Genomic DNA, 20,069 nt, shown 5'->3' with positions numbered 1-20,069 from the left:
ACCCTAGTACAGTTCGACATGTAGCAGGACACCGTCTGAAAGTACTAAGGGGACCAGAGGACTGGGGTGACCAGGTGGAAAGGTCTGGAGGTTGAATACACACACAGACACTCACACACACCTTGCTTCCTCTCTGTCTTTATAGCCATCAGTATTTACAGTCAGGAGTCAGTTTAGCAGAAAAAAGCAGATATTTACTGTGGAGTTTCATTGTGTGTAAAGGCCAGGTTTGCGATACCCACAAAGCACCTCTTTCCTTCCTTACTGCTGAGCATGGTTTTTTGAGCAGGGTTTTTTATACACTTCTAATCTTTAAGATTAGGGGGGTTCAGCTAAACTAGCATATGGAATTGTTTTAAGATGGTCATACCAATGCTCATGTAGCTATTTGATTTGGAATTGTAGGACCACTTTAGGTATAACAAAATAGTGTAAACAAATTATTTGATGAAACATTGAATTTGGTCTTACTGCTATTAGCCCATAGAAGCACATTCAATAACAAACAGATTCATAAATGTAAAAACACAGTCAAAATATAAATCAAAAAGAAGTTTGTTTGAAAGTGTCTGTCCTGTATCTGAGAGATAAGAAAGCTCAGGAAATTATTATTTTATTTTTTGTTGCACTAAACAGTGTCCATATATACAGTACCAGTCGTTTGGACACACCTACTCATTCATTTTTCCTTATTTTTTAAAACTATTTTCTACATTGTAGAATAATATTGAAGACATCAAAACTATGAAATAACACATATGGAATCATGTAGTAACCAAAAAAGTGTTAAACAAATATACAAATATGTTATATTGGAGATTCTTCAAAGTAGCCACCATTTGCCTATATTTGAGAATAATCTCAAATATAACATATATTTTCATTTGTTTAACACTTTTTTGGTTACTACATGATTCCATATGTGTTATTTCATAGTTTTGATGTCTTCACTATTATTCTACAATGTAGAAAACAGTTTTAAAAAATAAAGAAAAACCCTTGAATGAGTAGGTGTGTCCAACCCTTTGACTGCTACTGTTCGCACGCTACAGACAGAGGTTTGCAGATCGGCGGCACCGACTTCAGATGAGTCCCGTTCAGACGCTACAGATGCTTTTGTGAGAAGACCCATTTTCAGGTTGTCTCCTGGTCTAACAAACACTGCTGTAGCTCGGCCAGATGCGGAAGGCAGCCATTGGTGGACGTTGTGGATTGAGACGCAGCCCATGCAAAGCGATACAGATCTCTCTAGCTTAAACAGACGGATGTTGATGGCGGTTGTTTTATTATGCTAATTCGATTTCCACAGGGGCGCGGAGGTTGGGTTAACAGTTTTGACAAGGGAAAAATCCATAACTAACATTTATTCCTTGTTGTTCCAGAAATATAGAAGTCAATGGAGCAAATTACAACTGTTGCCGGGCGGGAAGTAAAGCACATGTGCAACAGTAAATGGGTTCCTTCCACCAAAAGCCTTAATCTCTGCAACCGCATACAGTAGTTCCACAGTTTATTCCCGAAACTTTCTCAAGGAAAAAAAAAAAAACAGAAGCCTTTTTAAAAACGGCTACTTTTCACAGTAGCAATTACGCAAGCCACTGTTCCTGTGGCGAGGCTAATAGGCCGTGGCATTCCCAAAAGATCAGGGTCTTCCCAAAGAGAGAGGGAGAGAGAGAGAGAGAGAGAGAGAGAGAGAGAGAGAGAGAGAGAGAGAGAGAGAGAGAGAGAGAGAGAGAGAATGGGTCAACCTCTCCATACTCCCATGAAGACTTAAAAGAGAATTTCCCTGTTGTCTGTCTGTGTCATCAGTGGGCGAACCTCTCTCTCTCTCTCTCTCTCCCTCCCTCTTCCACTGAAGTCTATCTTTCTTCCTGTCTTTCATCAGGGAGGTTATTAAACCCTCTGCGGAGCTCGCCGATGTCTAATTACACCAACAGTCAACAAAGGAGAGACTGGAGGAGGAGACCCTGAGATGAAAACACACAGCTGGACAGTGCCATGTTATTAGAATTCTTTAAGCAATAATGTTAACTTTGTCAGTCTTTTAGCGAGTGGCTAATGACTGGGCTGGGTAACGACAGGTCTGAGGTCAGGAGTGGCTAATGACTGGGCTGGGTAACGACAGGTCTGAGGTCAGGCTAGCCTGCAGTGATTCTCCTCTTGGATTGTCGTTAAAGGGTCAAGCCCGGATTCCATTAAGCCCCAAACCCCCAAATGACCTTTAAAGGTATCGCATTGTTCTTCTTCTGTCTCGTTTCCAGTACAGTACAAACGTTTCCCCTCTCAAAGCAAGGCAGGGTGCACAGTATGTTCTGCTTGTGTTATTCTAGGGAAACTAATGCCAAGAGGACGCAGTTAACTGCCAAAATAAAGGAATCACCAACATAAAGTGTCTTAATAGGGCGTTGGGCCACCACGAGCCAGAACAGCTTCAATGGACCTTGGCATAGATTCTACAAGTGTCTGGAACTCTACTGGAGGGATGTGACACCATTATTCCATGAGAATTTCTATAATTTTGGTGTTTTGTTGACGGTGGTGTAAAACACTGTCTCATGCGCCGCTCAACAATCTCCCATAAAGGTTCAATTGGGTTGAGATCTGGTGACCTACACACACACTTAAACCCCCTATGCTCCTTTGAGACCCCTCTTTCACTACAGTCCCTGGTTCGAATCCAGCCTGTATCACATCCGGCCGTGATTGGGAGTCCCATAGGGCAATGCACAATTGACCCAGCACCGTCTGGGTTTGGCTGGGGTAGGCCTTCATTGTAAATAAGAATTTGTTCTTAAACTGACATGCTTATTTAAATAAAGGTTACATTTTTTTTTTATTAAAAATTAAAAGTCACTGAGATCTCTTCTTCTAGCCATGGTAGCCATAATAATGGGCAACTGGGCGTTTTATACATGACCCTAAGAGTAAATGTATCCCTCATTTACTAAAGTGTTTCTTTTATTTTGGCAGTTTCCTGTATACCATGAGACCATGGTTATGTTCCAATATCCATACTTGCATGCCACTTAGAATGAAGCAATGTATTGTGGGTATGTGGTATGATGGTGTGAGCCTCTGACGTGTCTGTGGGCATGTTGTATTCTGAAGCATACTATATTCTGGTGGCTTTGCTACATTGATTTATTGATGTGAATTGTAAACTGTAAAGAAGGGGCAATGTTGGTCCCAACAGATGCTAAACCATAAAGCACTGTCCCTATTTGTTTCTCTCTCAGAGCAGCACAGAAGAAGAATGCTTCATCCATCCATTCATCCATCCATCCATTCATCCTTCCTCTCTTCCTCAGAGCCTGGGAAGTGAGTGAGTGATGAGGTATTGGAACCATATGCCTCATAAGTCCGCCTCATCATAACCACGGCGATGGACGCTGCTGCTGTCGAAAGGGCCTCGCAACTTCCTGCGCAGGATCTAAATATTTACACTCCAGACATCCCAAGTGGCGAGGCCGAGAGGGATTGATGTTTTGGGTTACATAAAGTCCAATCCTTTAGGACACATTGGTTCAACAGATTGTCCTCATAAGCTGGAGCACCAGCAGACTGGTCTGGGCCTGGGAGGCAGTTCTGTTCTATTCTTCTCTGTTCTATTCTGCTCTGTTCTGTTCTGTTCTATTCTGCTCTGCTGCGTTCTGTTCAATTCTATTCTGCTCTGTTCTATTCTGCTCTGTTCTATTCTGCTCTGCTCTTTTTTGTTCTATTCTGCTCTGTTCTATTCTGCTCTGTTCAATTCTGCTCTATTCTATTCTGCTCTGTTCTATTCTGCTCTGTTCTATTCTATTCTGCTCTGTTCTATTCTGCTCTGTTCTGTTCTGTTCTATTCTGCTCTGCTGCGTTCTGTTCTATTCTATTCTGTTCTGTTCTATTCTGCTCTGTTCTGTTCTGCTCTGTTCTGTTCTGTTCTGTTCTATTCTGCTCTGTTCTGTTCTATTCTGCTCTGTTCTGTTCTATTTTGCTCTGTTCTGTTCTATTCTGCTCTGTTCTGTTCTATTCTGCTCTGTTCTGTTCTATTCTGCTCTGTTCTATTCTGCTCTGTTCTATTCTGCTCTGTTCTATTCTGCTCTGCTCTGTTCTGTTCTATTCTGCTATGTTCTATTCTGCTCTGTTCTGTTCTATTCTGCTCTGTTCTATTCTGCTCTGTTCTATTCTGCTCTGTTCTATTCTGCTCTGTTCTGTTCTATTCTGCTCTGTTCTGTTCTATTCTGCTCTGTTCTGTTCTATTCTGCTCTGTTCTGTTCTATTCTGCTCTGTTCTATTCTGTTCTATTCTGCTCTGTTCTGCTCTATTCTGCTCTGTTCTATTCTGTTCTATTCTGCTCTGTTCTATTCTGCTCTGTTCTATTCTGTTCTATTCTGCTCTGTTCTATTCTGCTCTGTTCTATTCTGTTCTGCTCTGTTCTGTTCTATTCTGCTCTGTTCTATTCTGCTCTGTTCTATTCTGCTCTGTTCTATTCTGCTCTGTTCTATTCTGCTCTGTTCTGTTCTATTCTGCTCTGTTCTATTCTGCTCTGTTCTATTCTGCTCTGTTCTGTTCTATTCTGCTCTGTTCTATTCTGCTCTGTTCTATTCTGCTCTGTTCTATTCTGCTCTGTTCTATTCTGCTCTGTTCTATTCTGCTCTGTTCTATTCTGCTCTGTTCTATTCTGTTCTATTCTGCTCTGCTCTGTTCTATTCTGCTATGTTCTGCTTTGGTCTGCTCTGTTCTGTTCTGCTCTTTTCTGAAGGTTTTTTATCTAATGGACACTGCACAACTGAGAAGACCATGGTTATAATGTACTAGAACTCAAATCACATTCCTTACAGGCTACAATAAGAATGGATGGTGTGTGTGATGAACTGTAGTCTGTATGTACATACATATGTACAGAGATTGAACCACAAACTCATAAAGTCAGGTTCCCAGGGAAACAGTGATTGTTGCTGAGAGGACTATCCTGGTTAAATAAAGCTGAACCAACTTCCCACAGTATGTTGTGTTGGGGGAAAGGAAGAAACCGTAGAGCTCCTGATTGGCATCATCCAACAACACCTCTAGCCTTTAGATGTTATCGCCTTCAAAACAGATGAGGTGAAACCGAGGAGGTGAGGGAAATCACTTGAGCTGCTATTGTAACGTGAACGGTTAAGAAGCTGAGTAGGTGACCCCGTGGCCCTGGCCATGAAGGCTTAATGTTAGCCCGGGCCTCATCCATCAAATTAGGGCTGGGATCCAGCAGACATTAGCCACAAAGCCCTCTGAAACCGCAGCTCTTCCTGCTGTAAAATCACTGGGATCCTCCCTCACAAGGACAGCTTTATGTTCGGCAAAGGCTAACATTATGCTAACGTTATGAAACGGCCAGGGGTGAAGGCAGAATTGGTAGCTGGATTAGAGCCTAATTGAATGGACCTGTTCATAACATCAGCCGTTAAGTACGGAGTGGGGCTGAGGGCAGGTACTATAAAGTGTACTCTCGAATTATGAGGTCATGCATCTAGGGATAGTTTCTCTCGCTCACTGTCTCTCGTTTTTTTTCTCATTTGGAGAGCTGCCACCGATGTCCCCATCAATGACAGCACACCTCACCACATTACACTGAAACCCAGGGCAGCGAGAGTTGTGGGGTTTGATTTTGTGATGTTGTGGGGCAGTTGTTTGTTGTGGTTGGGTTTGATTGATGTTCCTACGGTAATAAACATGAACACATCCAAAACTTTCCAATACTGAATTGAGCAAAAATTCACAGACTGGTACACCCTTTTTACACTACGGAGCTGTGATGAACTGGCCTGGTTACATATTTATCATAAAAGGGTTTAACTGAGTGTTGAACAGACTATGGACACACCTGCTGGGCTGGGGGCCCTGGAGCCTCCTTCCTGGGGCTGCGTAGGGCGGTTGCGGTTCTTGTTGCGCTTGTTGGTGGAGCGGGCGGTGCGGATGTGCACCTCGCTGACTTTAAAGAAGGCCACCATGAAGGGTTGCTTCTCCAGCCCTCCGTCACGCCCCACTAGTCCCGCCTCCTTGGAGCTGATGCTCCGCCCTGTTCCACAGAAGAGAGGAGTCGTCAATCACTTGGACAATACTGAATGTGCTACAGTTTACTAAACATAGCCTACAAGGGAGAGTATCATACACCCTATTGATATATTCTTGTGAAATATTTCTGCATTTGTCCTTTGATAGATGTTTAGTGTCCATTACGTATCAAATAGTTGACTTGCAAACATATCAACCTTTCCATTTCAGCATTGTGACAAGCCTTGAAAAAGCCCCACTGTTCAGTATCCACTATTGTTTTCATTTCAAGATGAAAATTCTAAAGTTAGTTAGCATGTTTCCAAAGTTAGCTGTTAGCATGTTTACAAAGTTAGCCGTTAGCAACATATTTATAATGTTAGCTGTTAGCATGGTGCTCACCGCTGCTGGTCTCCACTCTGATCTGGAGGCCCAGGTTGTAGTGAGGACTCATCACCCACAAGTTACTGGTGGCCAGGATGTCAAACTCCAGCCAGCCCTCCTCGGCTGCCCACAGCCTGCGAGACTCCAGCAAGAACAGGTCCGCCTCCCTGCGGGCACAGTCACAACAAGCAGCCATGACTGAGGGCCAGCAGCTCTCCCAGCTTTACAGAAGTATACATTAAACACTGGTACTCTACCATAACAGATACTGTGGTATATGTCAGTAAGAATTTCATGTTTTCTTACAGGCTACATTCAGGGATTTTGGCACGAAACACTATGAAGATGATCCCTCTCTAATCCCTATACTGTATGAACCTACACTGAGTGGCCAAAACATTAAGAACACCAGTTTTATTTCATGACAGACTGACCAGGTGAATCCAGGTGAAAGCTATGACCCCTTATTGATGTCACTTGTTAAATTCACTTCAATCCGTGTAGATTAAGGGGAGGAGACTGGTTAAAAAATATATATTTAAGCCTTGAGACAATTGATTGTGTATGTGTGCCATTCAGTGGGAGAATGGGCAAGACAAAATATTTAAGTGCCTTTGAATCAGGTATGGTATTAGGTGCCAAGTGCACCAGTTTGTGTCAAGAACTGCAACGCTGCTGGGTTCGTAACATCACCCCACCACCACTCCCCTCCCCGACCTTACCCTACCCTCCCTACAACTGTAGCTAGTTCTCAGGTGGAAAAGACAACCACAACCCGAGTCAGTGAGTGAGTGTGAGTGAGAGAGAGAGAGAGAAAGAGGTTTATCCCGTCCCCATTACTGTAATGACACAGCATGAGTCCGCTGGCCCCTCCCCGGGCCGCAGATCAAAGCCCCACAATCACCCAGGTGTTCCGGGAATGCCCCTGCAGTCCTGCATCGGCAGCCCCTCGTTATTTCTCGTTAATGAGAGAGTTTTTGAGGGCTTCCATATGAGGCCGTTCCCAGTGCCCCCTCCCCAGGCCGTTCCTAGTGCCCCCCTCAGGTAGTTCACACGTTGGGCGCAGCTTGGGTGCTGTGGGCCGGTACTGAGTCATTCTGAATCGAGGCAGACATTTTAACACCCGTGTACCAGCAGGGGGTCCATCCGAGAGCCGTATGGGGGGGCCGTGGCACTAAAGCCCTACTGTAAAGCCTCTAATTGACTGCTCAAATTAACTGGAATAACGTCATAGGTCATACGTCAACGTTTGGTGTTTTTTGTTCCAATAAATCTCCTTTGCTGTGCCTGTCAAATGAATGTTGTTAAAAATGCAGCATATCTGGCTGTTGTTTCGATGGCTTGTTCTGTTCTAACATACATTTAGCTTGAGACTGGTGAGGAGACTTGTAAACAACACTGTTCTCAAGAACACCATGTTAATTGGGTACTGAAAGATTGGGTGTTTTTGAGACATGATACGGAACTACACTACCAGTCAAAAGTTTGGACACACCTACTCATTGAAGGGTTTTTCTTTCTTTTTTTACTATTTTCTACATTGTAGCATAATAGTGAAGATATCAAAACTATGAAATAATACATATGGAATCACGTAGTAACCAAATAACTATTAAACAAATCAAAATATATTTTATATTTGAGATTCTTCAAAGTAGCCACCCTTTGCTTTGATGACAGCTTTGCGCACTCTTGGCATTCTCTCAACCAGCTTCACATGGAATGCTTTTCCAACTGTCTTGAAGGAGATCCCACATATGCTGAGCACTTGTTGGCTGCTTTTCCTTCACACTGCGGTCATTTTCATCCCAAACCATCTCAATTGGGTTGAGGTCGGGTGATCATGGAGGCCAGGTCATCTGATGCAGCACTCCATCACCCTCTTTGGTCAGATAGCCCTTACACAGCCTGGAGGTGTGTTGGGTCATTGTCCTGTTGAAAAACAAATGATAGTCCCACTAAGCGCACACCAGATGGGATGGCATATCGCTGCAGAATACTGTGGTAGCCATGCTGGTGTGCCTTGTATTCAAAATATATCACAGTCTCACGAGCAAAACACCCCCACACCAGCACCACTCCTCCATACTTCATGGTGGGAACCACACATGCGGAGATCATCCCTTCACCTACTCTGCATCTCACAAAGACAAGGCTTTGGTTGGAACCAAAAATCTCAAATTTAGTCTCATCAGACCAAAGGACAGATTTCCACTGGTCTAATATACATTGCTCCTGTTTCTTGGGTCACAATGACAGATTTGTACCTTGTCAGCTCAGGGATTCAATCCAGCAACCTTTTGGTTACTGGCCTAATGCGCGAACCTAATCAAATCAAATTGTATTGGTCACATACACATGGTTAGCAGATGTTAATGCGAGTGTAGCGAAATGCTTGTGCTTCTAGTTCTGACAGTTCAGTAATATCTAACAAGTAATCTAACAATTCCTCAACAACTACCTAATACACAAAAATCTGAGTGAATGAGAATATGTACATATAAATATATGGATGAGCGATGGCCGAGCGGCATATGCAAGGTTCAATATATAACCACTAGGCTACCTGCCGAGTAGTTATATAGTAATGTTATTTGGAAAGGTAACAAACACATAGTGCCAAAGAAACCATCTCAATCAAGTGAATCCTGCAGTATAAAATGCAACAGCTAATTCTGCAGCCTATTACTATAGCCGAGGGTCCTAACAGAAGCCGGTAAACTGTAAACAAGGAGAACCCAGAGGTTGTAGACTCTCTACTGACTTCGGATTTCAGAGGCAAGTTTTACATGACTTTAAGAATAACTACCAGAAACTTTACTCTCGCAAATGTATCCTTGTACATGGATTTTTTTTGCCTATCTTGTAGCTTTTATGAAACTTCAGAAGATGTATTTTGGTAATTATGTACAGTTGCACCTCTGTTCAGCCCTGCTTGCTAGCTTTCCATACCCTGTGTACTTATTAAAGATTGGGAGCTATAATCAAAGCAATTACAACTTCCAAGACTTGAACCACTTACAAATGAATCTGTTTGTCAGCAAATGTGTTTTGCAAGCTGCACAAGTACTTAGGATTTGCAAGCACAAAGCACAAAGCGATGTTCTCGGATAGCCCACAAACCAAGCTATAATTTGCCTAAAGGTAAACATCCTCCTACAATAATACAGTAATTGGATATATATGGCCCCTTTAATCTCCAAATATCTAGCAAAATAAAAGTCTTTGCCTGCGGGCAGCAGAGCACAAACCGCCTATTGTGAAGAGAATGTGGCAGACATTACATAGACATAGATATAGATATAGACATAGAAGCGCTTTCACGAAAACAAGAATCCAGCAAAAAACGTACAAAACAAATAGCAATTGTCTTTATGATTTTAATTGAATTGAGGTCTTACAGACTTGTAAATGACCAGAAACATATACAGCAAACGTAAGAATACTGTTTTCAAAATATCAATACCATCCAGCGATTTTATTGTCTGTTGTATCGAAGTGGGATGTCTCTCCCAGCAGAAACCATGTAAATGCTTACCGTGTTTTGGTGCTGGGACTCTAAATTCAGGCTATTTTGGTAAGTCAATGTGGTCATGTCTCATTCTAGAGAAAATACATGACAGAAAACCAGAGCTACGCTACCGTGGAATCAATGTCTGGAGAAGTACGTGTAGTTAAGACTTTCCTCTGTATACATTATCCCTCATCTCGACAAGCTCAGGACTGTCCAGGAGGACGGAGTAGCAGTATACATTATCTCTCATCTCGACAAGCTCAGGACTGACTAGGAGGACGGAGTAGCAGTATACATTATCTCTCATCTCGACAAGCTCAGGACTGACTAGGAGGACGGAGTAGCAGTATACATTATCTCTCATCTCAACAAGCTCAGGACTGACTAGGAGGACGGAGTAGCAGTATACATTATCTCTCATCTCGACAAGCTCAGGACTGAGTCGGAAGACGGAGTAGCAGTATACATTATCCCTCATCTCGACAAGCTCAGGACTGAGTCGGAAGACGGAGTAGCAGTATACATTATCCCTCATCTCGACAAGCTCAGGACTGTCTAGGAGGACGGAGTAGCAGTATACATTATCCCTCATCTCGACAAGCTCAGGACTGACTAGGAGGACGGAGTAGCAGTATACATTATCTCTCATCTCAACAAGCTCAGGACTGACTAGGAGGACGGAGTAGCAGTATACATTATCTCTCATCTCAACAAGCTCAAGACTGAGTCGGAGGACGGAGTAGCAGTATACATTATCTCTCATCTCAACAAGCTCAGGACTGAGTCGGAAGACGGAGTAGCAGTATACATTATCCCTCATCTCAACAAGCTCAGGACTGACTAGGAGGACGGAGTAGCAGTATACATTATCTCTCATCTCAACAAGCTCAGGACTGACTAGGAGGACGGAGTAGCAGTATACATTATCTCTCATCTCAACAAGCTCAGGACTGACTAGGAGGACGGAGTAGCAGTATACATTATCTCTCATCTCAACAAGCTCAAGACTGAGTCGGAGGACGGAGTAGCAGTATACATTATCTCTCATCTCAACAAGCTCAGGACTGAGTCGGAAGACGGAGTAGCAGTATACATTATCCCTCATCTCAACAAGCTCAGGACTGACTAGGAGGACGGAGTAGCAGTATACATTATCTCTCATCTCAACAAGCTCAGGACTGACTAGGAGGACGGAGTAGCAGTATACATTATCTCTCATCTCAACAAGCTCAGGACTGACTAGGAGGACGGAGTAGCAGTATACATTATCCCTCATCTCGACAAGCTCAGGACTGACTAGGAGGACGGAGTAGCAGGAGATTGGGATGGTCTCACATCACATCTCAGGGTTCACTTAGTCTTGTATCGTCTAATAGTTTCTCCATATCATCCCAGTGTTAGATCACTGGGAGAAACTGAACCATATAATTCCAGTGTTAGACAGATCACTGGGAGAAGCTGAACCATATCATCCCAGTATTAGACAGATCACTGGGAGAATCTGAACCATATCCTCCCAGTGTTAGATCACTGGGAGAGTCTGGGAGAATCTGAACCATATCATCCCAGTGTTAGATCACTGGGAGAATCTGAACCATATCCTCCCAGTGTTAGATCACTGGGAGAATCTGGGAGAATCTGAACCATATCATCCCAGTGTTAGATCACTGGGAGAATCTGAACCATATCCTCCCAGTGTTAGATCACTGGGAGAATCTGGGAGAATCTGAACCATATCATCCCAGTGTTAGATCACTGGGAGAATCTGAACCATATCCTCCCAGTGTTAGATCACTGGGAGAATCTGAACCATATCCTCCCAGTGTTAGATCACTGGGAGAATCTGGGAGAATCTGAACCATATCCTCCCAGTGTTAGATCACTGGGAGAATCTGAACCATATCCTCCCAGTGTTAGCCCTTTCCCAAAAATGCAGAGTTAAAAAGTAACAAAATGAGTAACAAAAAATATATACAGTGTATATAATAAAGAAAATAGTAACACAATATATATACCTCAAATTCACAACATTACAAAAAAAGTGTGTTGACTCTTTTCGTCAAACATCTAATTCCAAAATCATGGGCATTAATATGGTTCCCCTTTTGCTGCTATAACAGCCTCCACTCTTCTGGGAAGGCTTTCCACTAGATGTTGGAACATTGCTCCGTGGACTTCAGCCACAAAAGCATTAGTATGGTCGGGCACTGATTTTGGACGATTAGGCCTGGCTCGCAGTCTACGTTCCAATTCATCCGAAAGGTGTTTGATGGGGTTGAGGTCAGGGCTCTGTGCAAGGCCAGTTCTTCCACAACGATCTCAACAAACCATTTCTGTGTGGACCTCTCTTTGTGCACGGGGGCATTGTCATGCTGAAACAGGAAAGGGCCTTCCCCAAACTGTTGCCACAAAGTTGGAAGCACAGAATCGTCTAGAATGTCATAATATGCAGTGTTAATGGAAAAGTGTTTATTTCTGTATTTCATGGTTGCAACATGCTGAAAATTGTCCACAGTGTTCCTATCATCTAGTTTAAACAGTACTGCAACATTTTTACTTAGTGTATCAAACATGATTTAGACCTTGTTTATGGAAAAGTGTTTATTTCTGTTTTTCATGGTTGCAACTTGCTGAATATTGTCCACAGTGTTCCTATTATCTAGTTTAAAATTGCCCTTCACTGGAACTAAGGGGCCTAGCCCGAACCATGAGAAACAGCCCCAGACCATTATTCCTCCTCCACCAGACTTTACAGTTGGCACTATTCATTGGTGCAGGTAGCATTCTCCTGGCATCCACCAAACCCAGATTCGTCCATTGGACTGACAGATGGTGAAGCGTGATTAGTCACTCCAGAGAACGCGTTTCCACTGCTCCAGAGTCCAATGGCAGTGAGCTTTACACCACTCCAGCCGACACTTGGCATTGCACATGGTGATCTTAGGCTTGTGTGCAGCTGCTCGGCCATGGAAACCAATTTCATGAAGCTCCAGATGAACAATTATTGTGCTGACATTGCTTCCCAGAGTCAGTTTGGAACTCGGTAGTGAGTGTTGCAACCGAGGACAGACGATTTGAAAGCTCTACGCGCTTCAGCACTCGGCGGTCCCGTTCTGTGAGCTTGTGTGGCCTACCACTTCGCGACTGAGCCGTTGTTGCTCCTAGATGTTTCCAATTCAAAATAACAGCACTTACAGTTGACCCGGGAAATACATTTGATGAACTGACTTGTTGGAAAGGTGGCATCCTATGACGGTGCCACGTTGAAAGTCACTGAGCTCTTCAGTAAGGCCATTCTACTGCCAATGTTTGTCAATTGATATTGCATGGCTGTGTGCTCGATGTTATACACCTGACATAGCCAAATCCACTCATTTGAAGGGGTTTCTACATACTTTGTATATATAGTGTATATACCATTAATGTGATAGCATGACTTCAACACTATAAAGGAGTACAACAAGCTAGCCCTGATATAAACCCATGTATATAGCAATAGCAAGCAGCAAGCTATTTAACTGTGAAAAGGGCCCGATGAGATTATTCTGATTGTCATCAGATTGACATATAAGGACTGGACTGTGTGTGTGCAGTGTGTCTTACCTGTTGGGGTGCTCCTGCACCACTTGGTAGACGCTGAGCAGGAGGGTCTCGTTGATGACGACTTGGTTCGCACACTCCTTGTAGAGGCGTAACTCGGAGGCGGTGACGGCCTCACCCTCAGGGATCTGGGACAGGTTGAACTTGAACTCTTTGTGGTGCATTCTGTGAGGCGACAGCTCTCTGTCATACTCCACTGGCAAACACACAGGGCAGAGACATAAGTTAGAGCCATACATGCGTACTGTACATCAGATTACTATGAGTATGTACAACATCGTTGGGTAGAACTTGCTGAGACGCGTAACAGTCAAAACCAAGGAATTTAAATGAACAGGAGAGATACCTGACCGCAGGATGACTTTTGATGTTTCTTGTATCCCTACGCACCCATTCGTTTACAATGTACAATTAGTTTACAATGTACAATTAGTTTACAATGTACAATTAGTTTACAATGTACAATTAGTTTACAATGAACAATTAGTTTACAATGTACAATTAGTTTACAATGTACAATTCGTTTACAATGTACAATTAGTTTACAATGTACAATTAGTTTACAATGTACAATTAGTTTACAATGTACAATTAGTTTACAATGAACAATTTGTTTACAATGTACAATTAGTTTACAATGTACAATTAGTTTACAATGTACAATTAGTTTACAATGTACAATTAGTTTACAATGAACAATTAGTTTACAATGTACAATTAGTTTACAATGAACAATTAGTTTACAATGTACAATTAGTTTACAATGTACAATTTGTTTACAATGTACAATTAGTTTACAATGTACAATTAGTTTACAATGAACAATTCGTTTACAATGTACAATTAGTTTACAATGAACAATTAGTTTACAATGTACAATTACATTGGAAGACAACGGCTCTTCAACGCACGTTCTAATGAACTCACACACCGAATCAGCGTATTCGTCAATGTTGTTGTCTGACGCAATACGAAACATGTCCCAGTCCACGTGGTGGAAGCAGTCTTGGAGTGTGGAGTCAGCTTGGTCGGACCAGCGTTGGACAGACCTCAGCATGGGAGCCTCTTGTTTTAGTTTCTGTCTGTAGGCAGGGATCAACAAAATGAAGTCGTGGTCAGCTTTTCCGAAAGGGGGGCGGGGCAGGGCCTTATATGCGTCGCGGAAGTTAGAGTAACAATGATCCAAGGTCTTTCCACCCCTGGTTGCGCAATCGATATGCTGATAAAATTTAGGGAGTCTTGTTTTCAGATTAGCCTTGTTAAAATCCCCAGCTACAATGAATGCAGCCTCCGGATGAATGGTTTCCAGTTTGCAAAGAGTTAAATAAAGTTCGTTCAGAGCCATCGATGTGTCTGCTTGGGGGGGGATGTATACGGCTGTGATTATAATCGAAGAGAATTCTCTTGGTAGATAATGCGGTCTACATTTGATTGTGAGGAATTCTAAATCAGGTGAACAGAAGGATTTGAGTTCCTGTATGTTTCTTTCATCACACCATGTCACGTTAGTCATAAGGCATACGCCCCCGCCCATCTTCTTACCAGAAAGTTGTTTGTTTCTGTCTGCGCGATGTGTGGAGAAACCCGTTGGCTGCACCGCTTCGGATAGAGTCTCTCCAGTGAGCCACGTTTCCGTGAAGCAAAGAACGTTACAGTCTCTGATGTCCCTCTGGAATGCTACCCTTGCTCGGATTTCATCAACCTTGTTGTCAAGAGACTGGACATTGGCAAGAAGAATGCTAGGGAGTGGTGCACGATGTGCCCGTCTCCGGAGTCTGACCAGAAGACCGCCTCGTTTCCCTCTTTTTCGGAGTTGTTTTTTTTTTGGGTCGCTGCATGGAATCCACTCAGTTGTCCTGTTTGTAAGGCAGAACACAGGATCCGCGTCGCGAAAAACATATTCTTGGTAGTACTGATGGTGAGTTGATGCTGATCTTATATTCAGTAGTTCTTCTCGACTGTATGTAATGAAACCTAAGATGAGCTGGGGTACTAATGTAAGAAATAACACGTAAAAAAACAAAAAACTGCATAGTTTCCTAGGAACGCGAAGCGAGGCAGCCATCTCTGTCGGCGCCGGAAGAGCTCTCAATTCAACGGCTCAGACACAAGAGGCATGTGGCAGGGTCTACAGTCAATCACGGACTACAGGAAGAAATCCAGCCCAGTCACGGACCAGGATGTCCTGCTCCCAGGCAGACTAAACAACTTTTTTGCCCGCTTTGAGGACAATACAGTGCCACTGACACGGCCGGCAACGAAAACATGCGGTCTCTCCTTCACTGCAGCCGAGGTGAGTAAGACATTTAAACGTGTTAACCCTCGCAAGGCTGCAGGCCCAGACGGCATCCCCAGCCGCGCCCTCAGAGCATGCGCAGACCAGCTGGCCGGTGTGTTTACGGACATATTCAATCAATCCCTATACCAGTCTGCTGTTCCCACATGCTTCAAGAGGGCCACCATTGTTCCTGTTCCCAAGAAAGCTAAGGTAACTGAGCTAAACGACTACCGCCCCGTAGCACTCACTTCCGTCATCATGAAGTGCTTTGAGAGACTAGTCAAGGACCATATCACCTCCACCCTACCTGACACCCTAGACCCACTCCAATTTGCTTACCGCCCAAATAGGTCCACAGACGATGCAATCTCAACCACACTGCACACCGCCCTAACCCATCTGGACAAGAGGAATACCTATGTGAGAATGCTGTTCATTGACTACAGCTCGGCATTCAACACCATAGTACCCTCCAAGCTCGTCATCAAGCTCGAGACCCTGGGTCTCGACCCCGCCCTGTGCAACTGGGTACTGGACTTCCTGACGGGCCGCCCCCAGGTGGTGAGGGTAGGCAACAACATCTCCTCCCCGCTGATCCTCAACACTGGGGCCCCACAAGGGTGCGTTCTGAGCCCTCTCCTGTACTCCCTGTTCACCCACGACTGCGTGGCCACGCACGCCTCCAACTCAATCATCAAGTTTGCGGACGACACAACAGTGGTAGGCTTGATTACCAACAACGACGAGACGGCCTACAGGGAGGAGGTGAGGGCCCTCGGAGTGTGGTGTCAGGAAAATAACCTCACACTCAACGTCAACAAAACCAAGGAGATGATTGTGGACTTCAGGAAACAGCAGAGGGAACACCCCCCTATCCACATCGATGGAACAGTAGTGGAGAGGGTAGCAAGTTTTAAGTTCCTCGGCATACACATCACAGACAAACTGAATTGGTCCACTCACACAGACAGCATTGTGAAGAAGGCGCAGCAGCGCCTCTTCAACCTCAGGAGGCTGAAGAAATTTGGCTTGTCACCAAAAGCACTCACAAACTTCTACAGATGCACAATCGAGAGCATCCTGGCGGGCTGTATCACCGCCTGGTACGGCAACTGCTCCGCCCTCAACCGTAAGGCTCTCCAGAGGGTGGTGAGGTCTGCACAACGCATCACCGGGGGCAAACTACCTGCCCTCCAGGACACCTACACCACCCGATGTCACAGGAAGGCCATAAAGATCATCAAGGACATCAACCACCCGAGCCACTGCCTGTTCACCCCGCTATCATCCAGAAGGCGAGGTCAGTACAGGTGCATCAAAGCTGGGACCGAGAGACTGAAAAACAGCTTCTATCTCAAGGCCATCAGACTGTTAAACAGCCACCACTAACATTGAGTGGCTGCTGCCAACACACTGACACTGACTCAACTCCAGCCACTTTAATAATGGGAATTGATGGGAAATGATGTAAATATATCACTAGCCACTTTAAACAATGCTACCTTATATAATGTTACTTACCCTACATTATTCATCTCATATGCATACGTATATACTGTACTCTATATCATCGACTGTATCCTTATGTAATACATGTATCACTAGCCACTTTAAACTATGCCACTTTGTTTACATACTCATCTCATTTGTACATACTGTACTCGATACCATCTACTGTATCTTGCCTATGCTGCTCTGTACCATCACTCATTCATATATCCTTATGTACATATTCTTTATCCCCTTACACTGTGTACAAGACAGTAGTTTTGGAATTGTTAGTTAGATTACTTGTTGGTTATTACTGCATTGTCGGAACTAGAAGCACAAGCATTTCGCTACACTCGCATTAACATCTGCTAACCATGTGTATGTGACAAATAAAATTTGATTTTTTTTTTTTTTTTTTTTGTTTACAATGTACAATTTGTTTACAATGTACAATTCGTTTACAATGAACAATTTGTTTACAATGTACAATTAGTTTACAATGTACAATTAGTTTATAATGTACAATTAGTTTACAATGTACAATTCGTTTACATATAGAGGCATAGTGTTGGGTTTCATCCTTCAAGGTCTGCGGATGTAAACCCGTGTTGTTATTTTTATTTTTTTAAGTGATTTTGAGTCGTCTAGCTAATGAGGCCACACACAGGATGTGCTGTGGGATGTTAGCATGGAGCTAGGCTAGCATAACAAACAGGCTTCGACCTGAAGAGGCCTCACAAGGATGTGCTGTGGGATGTTAGCATGGAGCTAGGCTAGCATAACAAACAGGCTTCGACCTGAAGAGGCCTCACAAGGATAGACGTTAATAGTTAAAATGACTTCCGCCTGCTATACTGCACATGCAGTTAGTCACTTAGACGTTCTATGTATTCCTATGCAGTTAAGTGATTGATGGATATCTCATTCACAGACAACACTGAGGTTCCACCATAAAAAGAGTTTCAAAGCATCACATTTAGACTAATAGGGTTGTGGCTTACAGTTTCCTTAAATAAATCCCCTGTTATTGTCTGCAGTGAAAGCCAATGATTTCGGAGCTATAAACTCGGTCTGTGTGTTCTAACGACCACTTCAGAGGCTACAAATTACAAAAACCAACTATTACCTCCCCACATAGCTTCCCTCTTTCAACTGCAACATGAGTTGCAATAATAATGTGTTCCCCAAGGAAATGGTTCCCATTTCGCTCGGAGACCTCCCCACAATAAAGCCACTTTCCCTACAGTTCAATACGAGAGAGAGAGAGAGAGAGAGAGAGAGAGAGAGAGAGAGAGAGAGAAAGACAGAAAGAGAGGAAGATAGAGGGGGGAAAAGAAAGAGAAAGGTTGAGGGGGAGGGAGAGAGAGAGGGGGGGAAGAAAGAGAGAAAGGTTGAGGGGGAGGGAGAGAGAGAGAGAGAGAGAGAGAGAGAGAGAGGGGGAAAAAGAAAGAGAGAAAGGTTGAGGGGGAGGGAGTAGGAAAGAGAGGAGGAAGCTATGACCAGAGTGTGCCCCCAGCTTTCCTGCCTCTAACCATGCTCAGTCACACATAAACACATACACACACTTTCTCTCACCACACACACTGTCACCAATTCACCATCACCCTCTAGTTCCCAGGGCTGGATTCACTGGCTGTGTGTGTTCTGCCACATCAGTACAAGGCCAGCCGGATGCCTCAGTCTTGATGGAGTATCCTGTTCCACTCTTCCGCTCTGAACAGATTTCCATGCAGAATTCCCGTGTGAGATTCAGACATAGAGCCCACACTTCACCTCCGCCACGCCAGCCCTCCCAAACTAATCTGAGCAGTAAATGAAATGGTAGAGCAGGGATTTGGAGGGAGGGCTATGGGAGGGTTTCAGTACTATAGTATAAAGATACTTCCCTGTTTGATCAATTACAATAGCTTCACTCCTAGAGACATTACATTAGGGAGTCCCCCCCCGCCCGCCCCGCCATCTCCTTACCCCCTGTCCCTCCCTGCATATGTGTTCCCAATTAGGGAGGAGATCCACTTTGGAGGGTCTCACGGGGAGTAGAGGACAGTACGCTGTGGGACCCCCGTTCCCGTCTCACTACTGAGGCTTTCACTGACTGACTAATCCTGGCCAATACGCCCCTGGTCAGACAGCAGTACAGCTACGAAGACGAGCAGCACCCTGGAGATGATGACACTCTTCTTTAAGTTTAGGGTTTACCAGAGATCATCCCCTTAGAGATTAACATCCCCCCTCCACACAACCGCTTTCAGTATTTACCTGAGGTCAACCACTTACCCACACGCGCACACACACACGCACATACATAAAAATACAAGCACGCTCACACCCCCAGCACAGCGGGGCGCATCGCAGCCCTCAGCCTCGTCCCAGATCACACCACGGAGGATAAGGGAGTGTGGTTCTAGATCACGACACAGAGGATAAGGGAGTGTGGTTATAGATCACACCACGGAAGATAAGGGAGTGTGGTTTTAGATCACACCACGGAGGATTAGGGAGTGTGGTTCTAGATCACACCACGGAGGATTATGGAGTGTGGTTCTAGATCACACCACGGAGGATAAGGGAGTGTGGTTCTAGATCACACCACGGAGGATTAGGGAGTGTGGTTCTAGATCACACCACGGATGATAAGGGAGTGTGGTTCTAGATCACGACACAGAGGATAAGGGAGTGTGGTTCTAGATCACACCACGGAGGATTAGGGAGTGTGGTTCTAGATCACACCACGGATGATAAGGGAGTGTGGTTCTAGATCACACCACGGATGATAAGGGAGTGTGG

At 44.2% G+C, this 20,069-nt stretch overlaps 1 protein-coding gene across 1 annotated transcript in view; it reads right to left on the bottom strand.

Annotated features, from left to right (window-relative positions):
* The window catches only part of LOC110535239 (bone morphogenetic protein 7), a 58,716-nt gene that overhangs the window by 8,863 nt on the left and 29,784 nt on the right, over positions 1–20,069 (bottom strand). The window contains exons 2-4 of the mRNA XM_036934811.2: positions 13,517–13,709; positions 6,418–6,566; positions 5,846–6,040 (exon numbers count right to left, since the gene is read on the bottom strand). Of these exons, the coding sequence (XP_036790706.2) occupies positions 5,846–6,040; positions 6,418–6,566; positions 13,517–13,709 (537 nt within the window). The remainder of the gene's footprint in view (positions 1–5,845; positions 6,041–6,417; positions 6,567–13,516; positions 13,710–20,069) is intronic.

This window comes from Oncorhynchus mykiss, chromosome 11 (assembly GCF_057628025.1).
Source record: "Oncorhynchus mykiss isolate SJ-2025 chromosome 11, ASM5762802v1, whole genome shotgun sequence".
In the NCBI taxonomy this organism is placed as follows: domain Eukaryota; kingdom Metazoa; phylum Chordata; class Actinopteri; order Salmoniformes; family Salmonidae; genus Oncorhynchus; species Oncorhynchus mykiss.
This window is presented reverse-complemented; position numbering and strand designations above follow the sequence as displayed.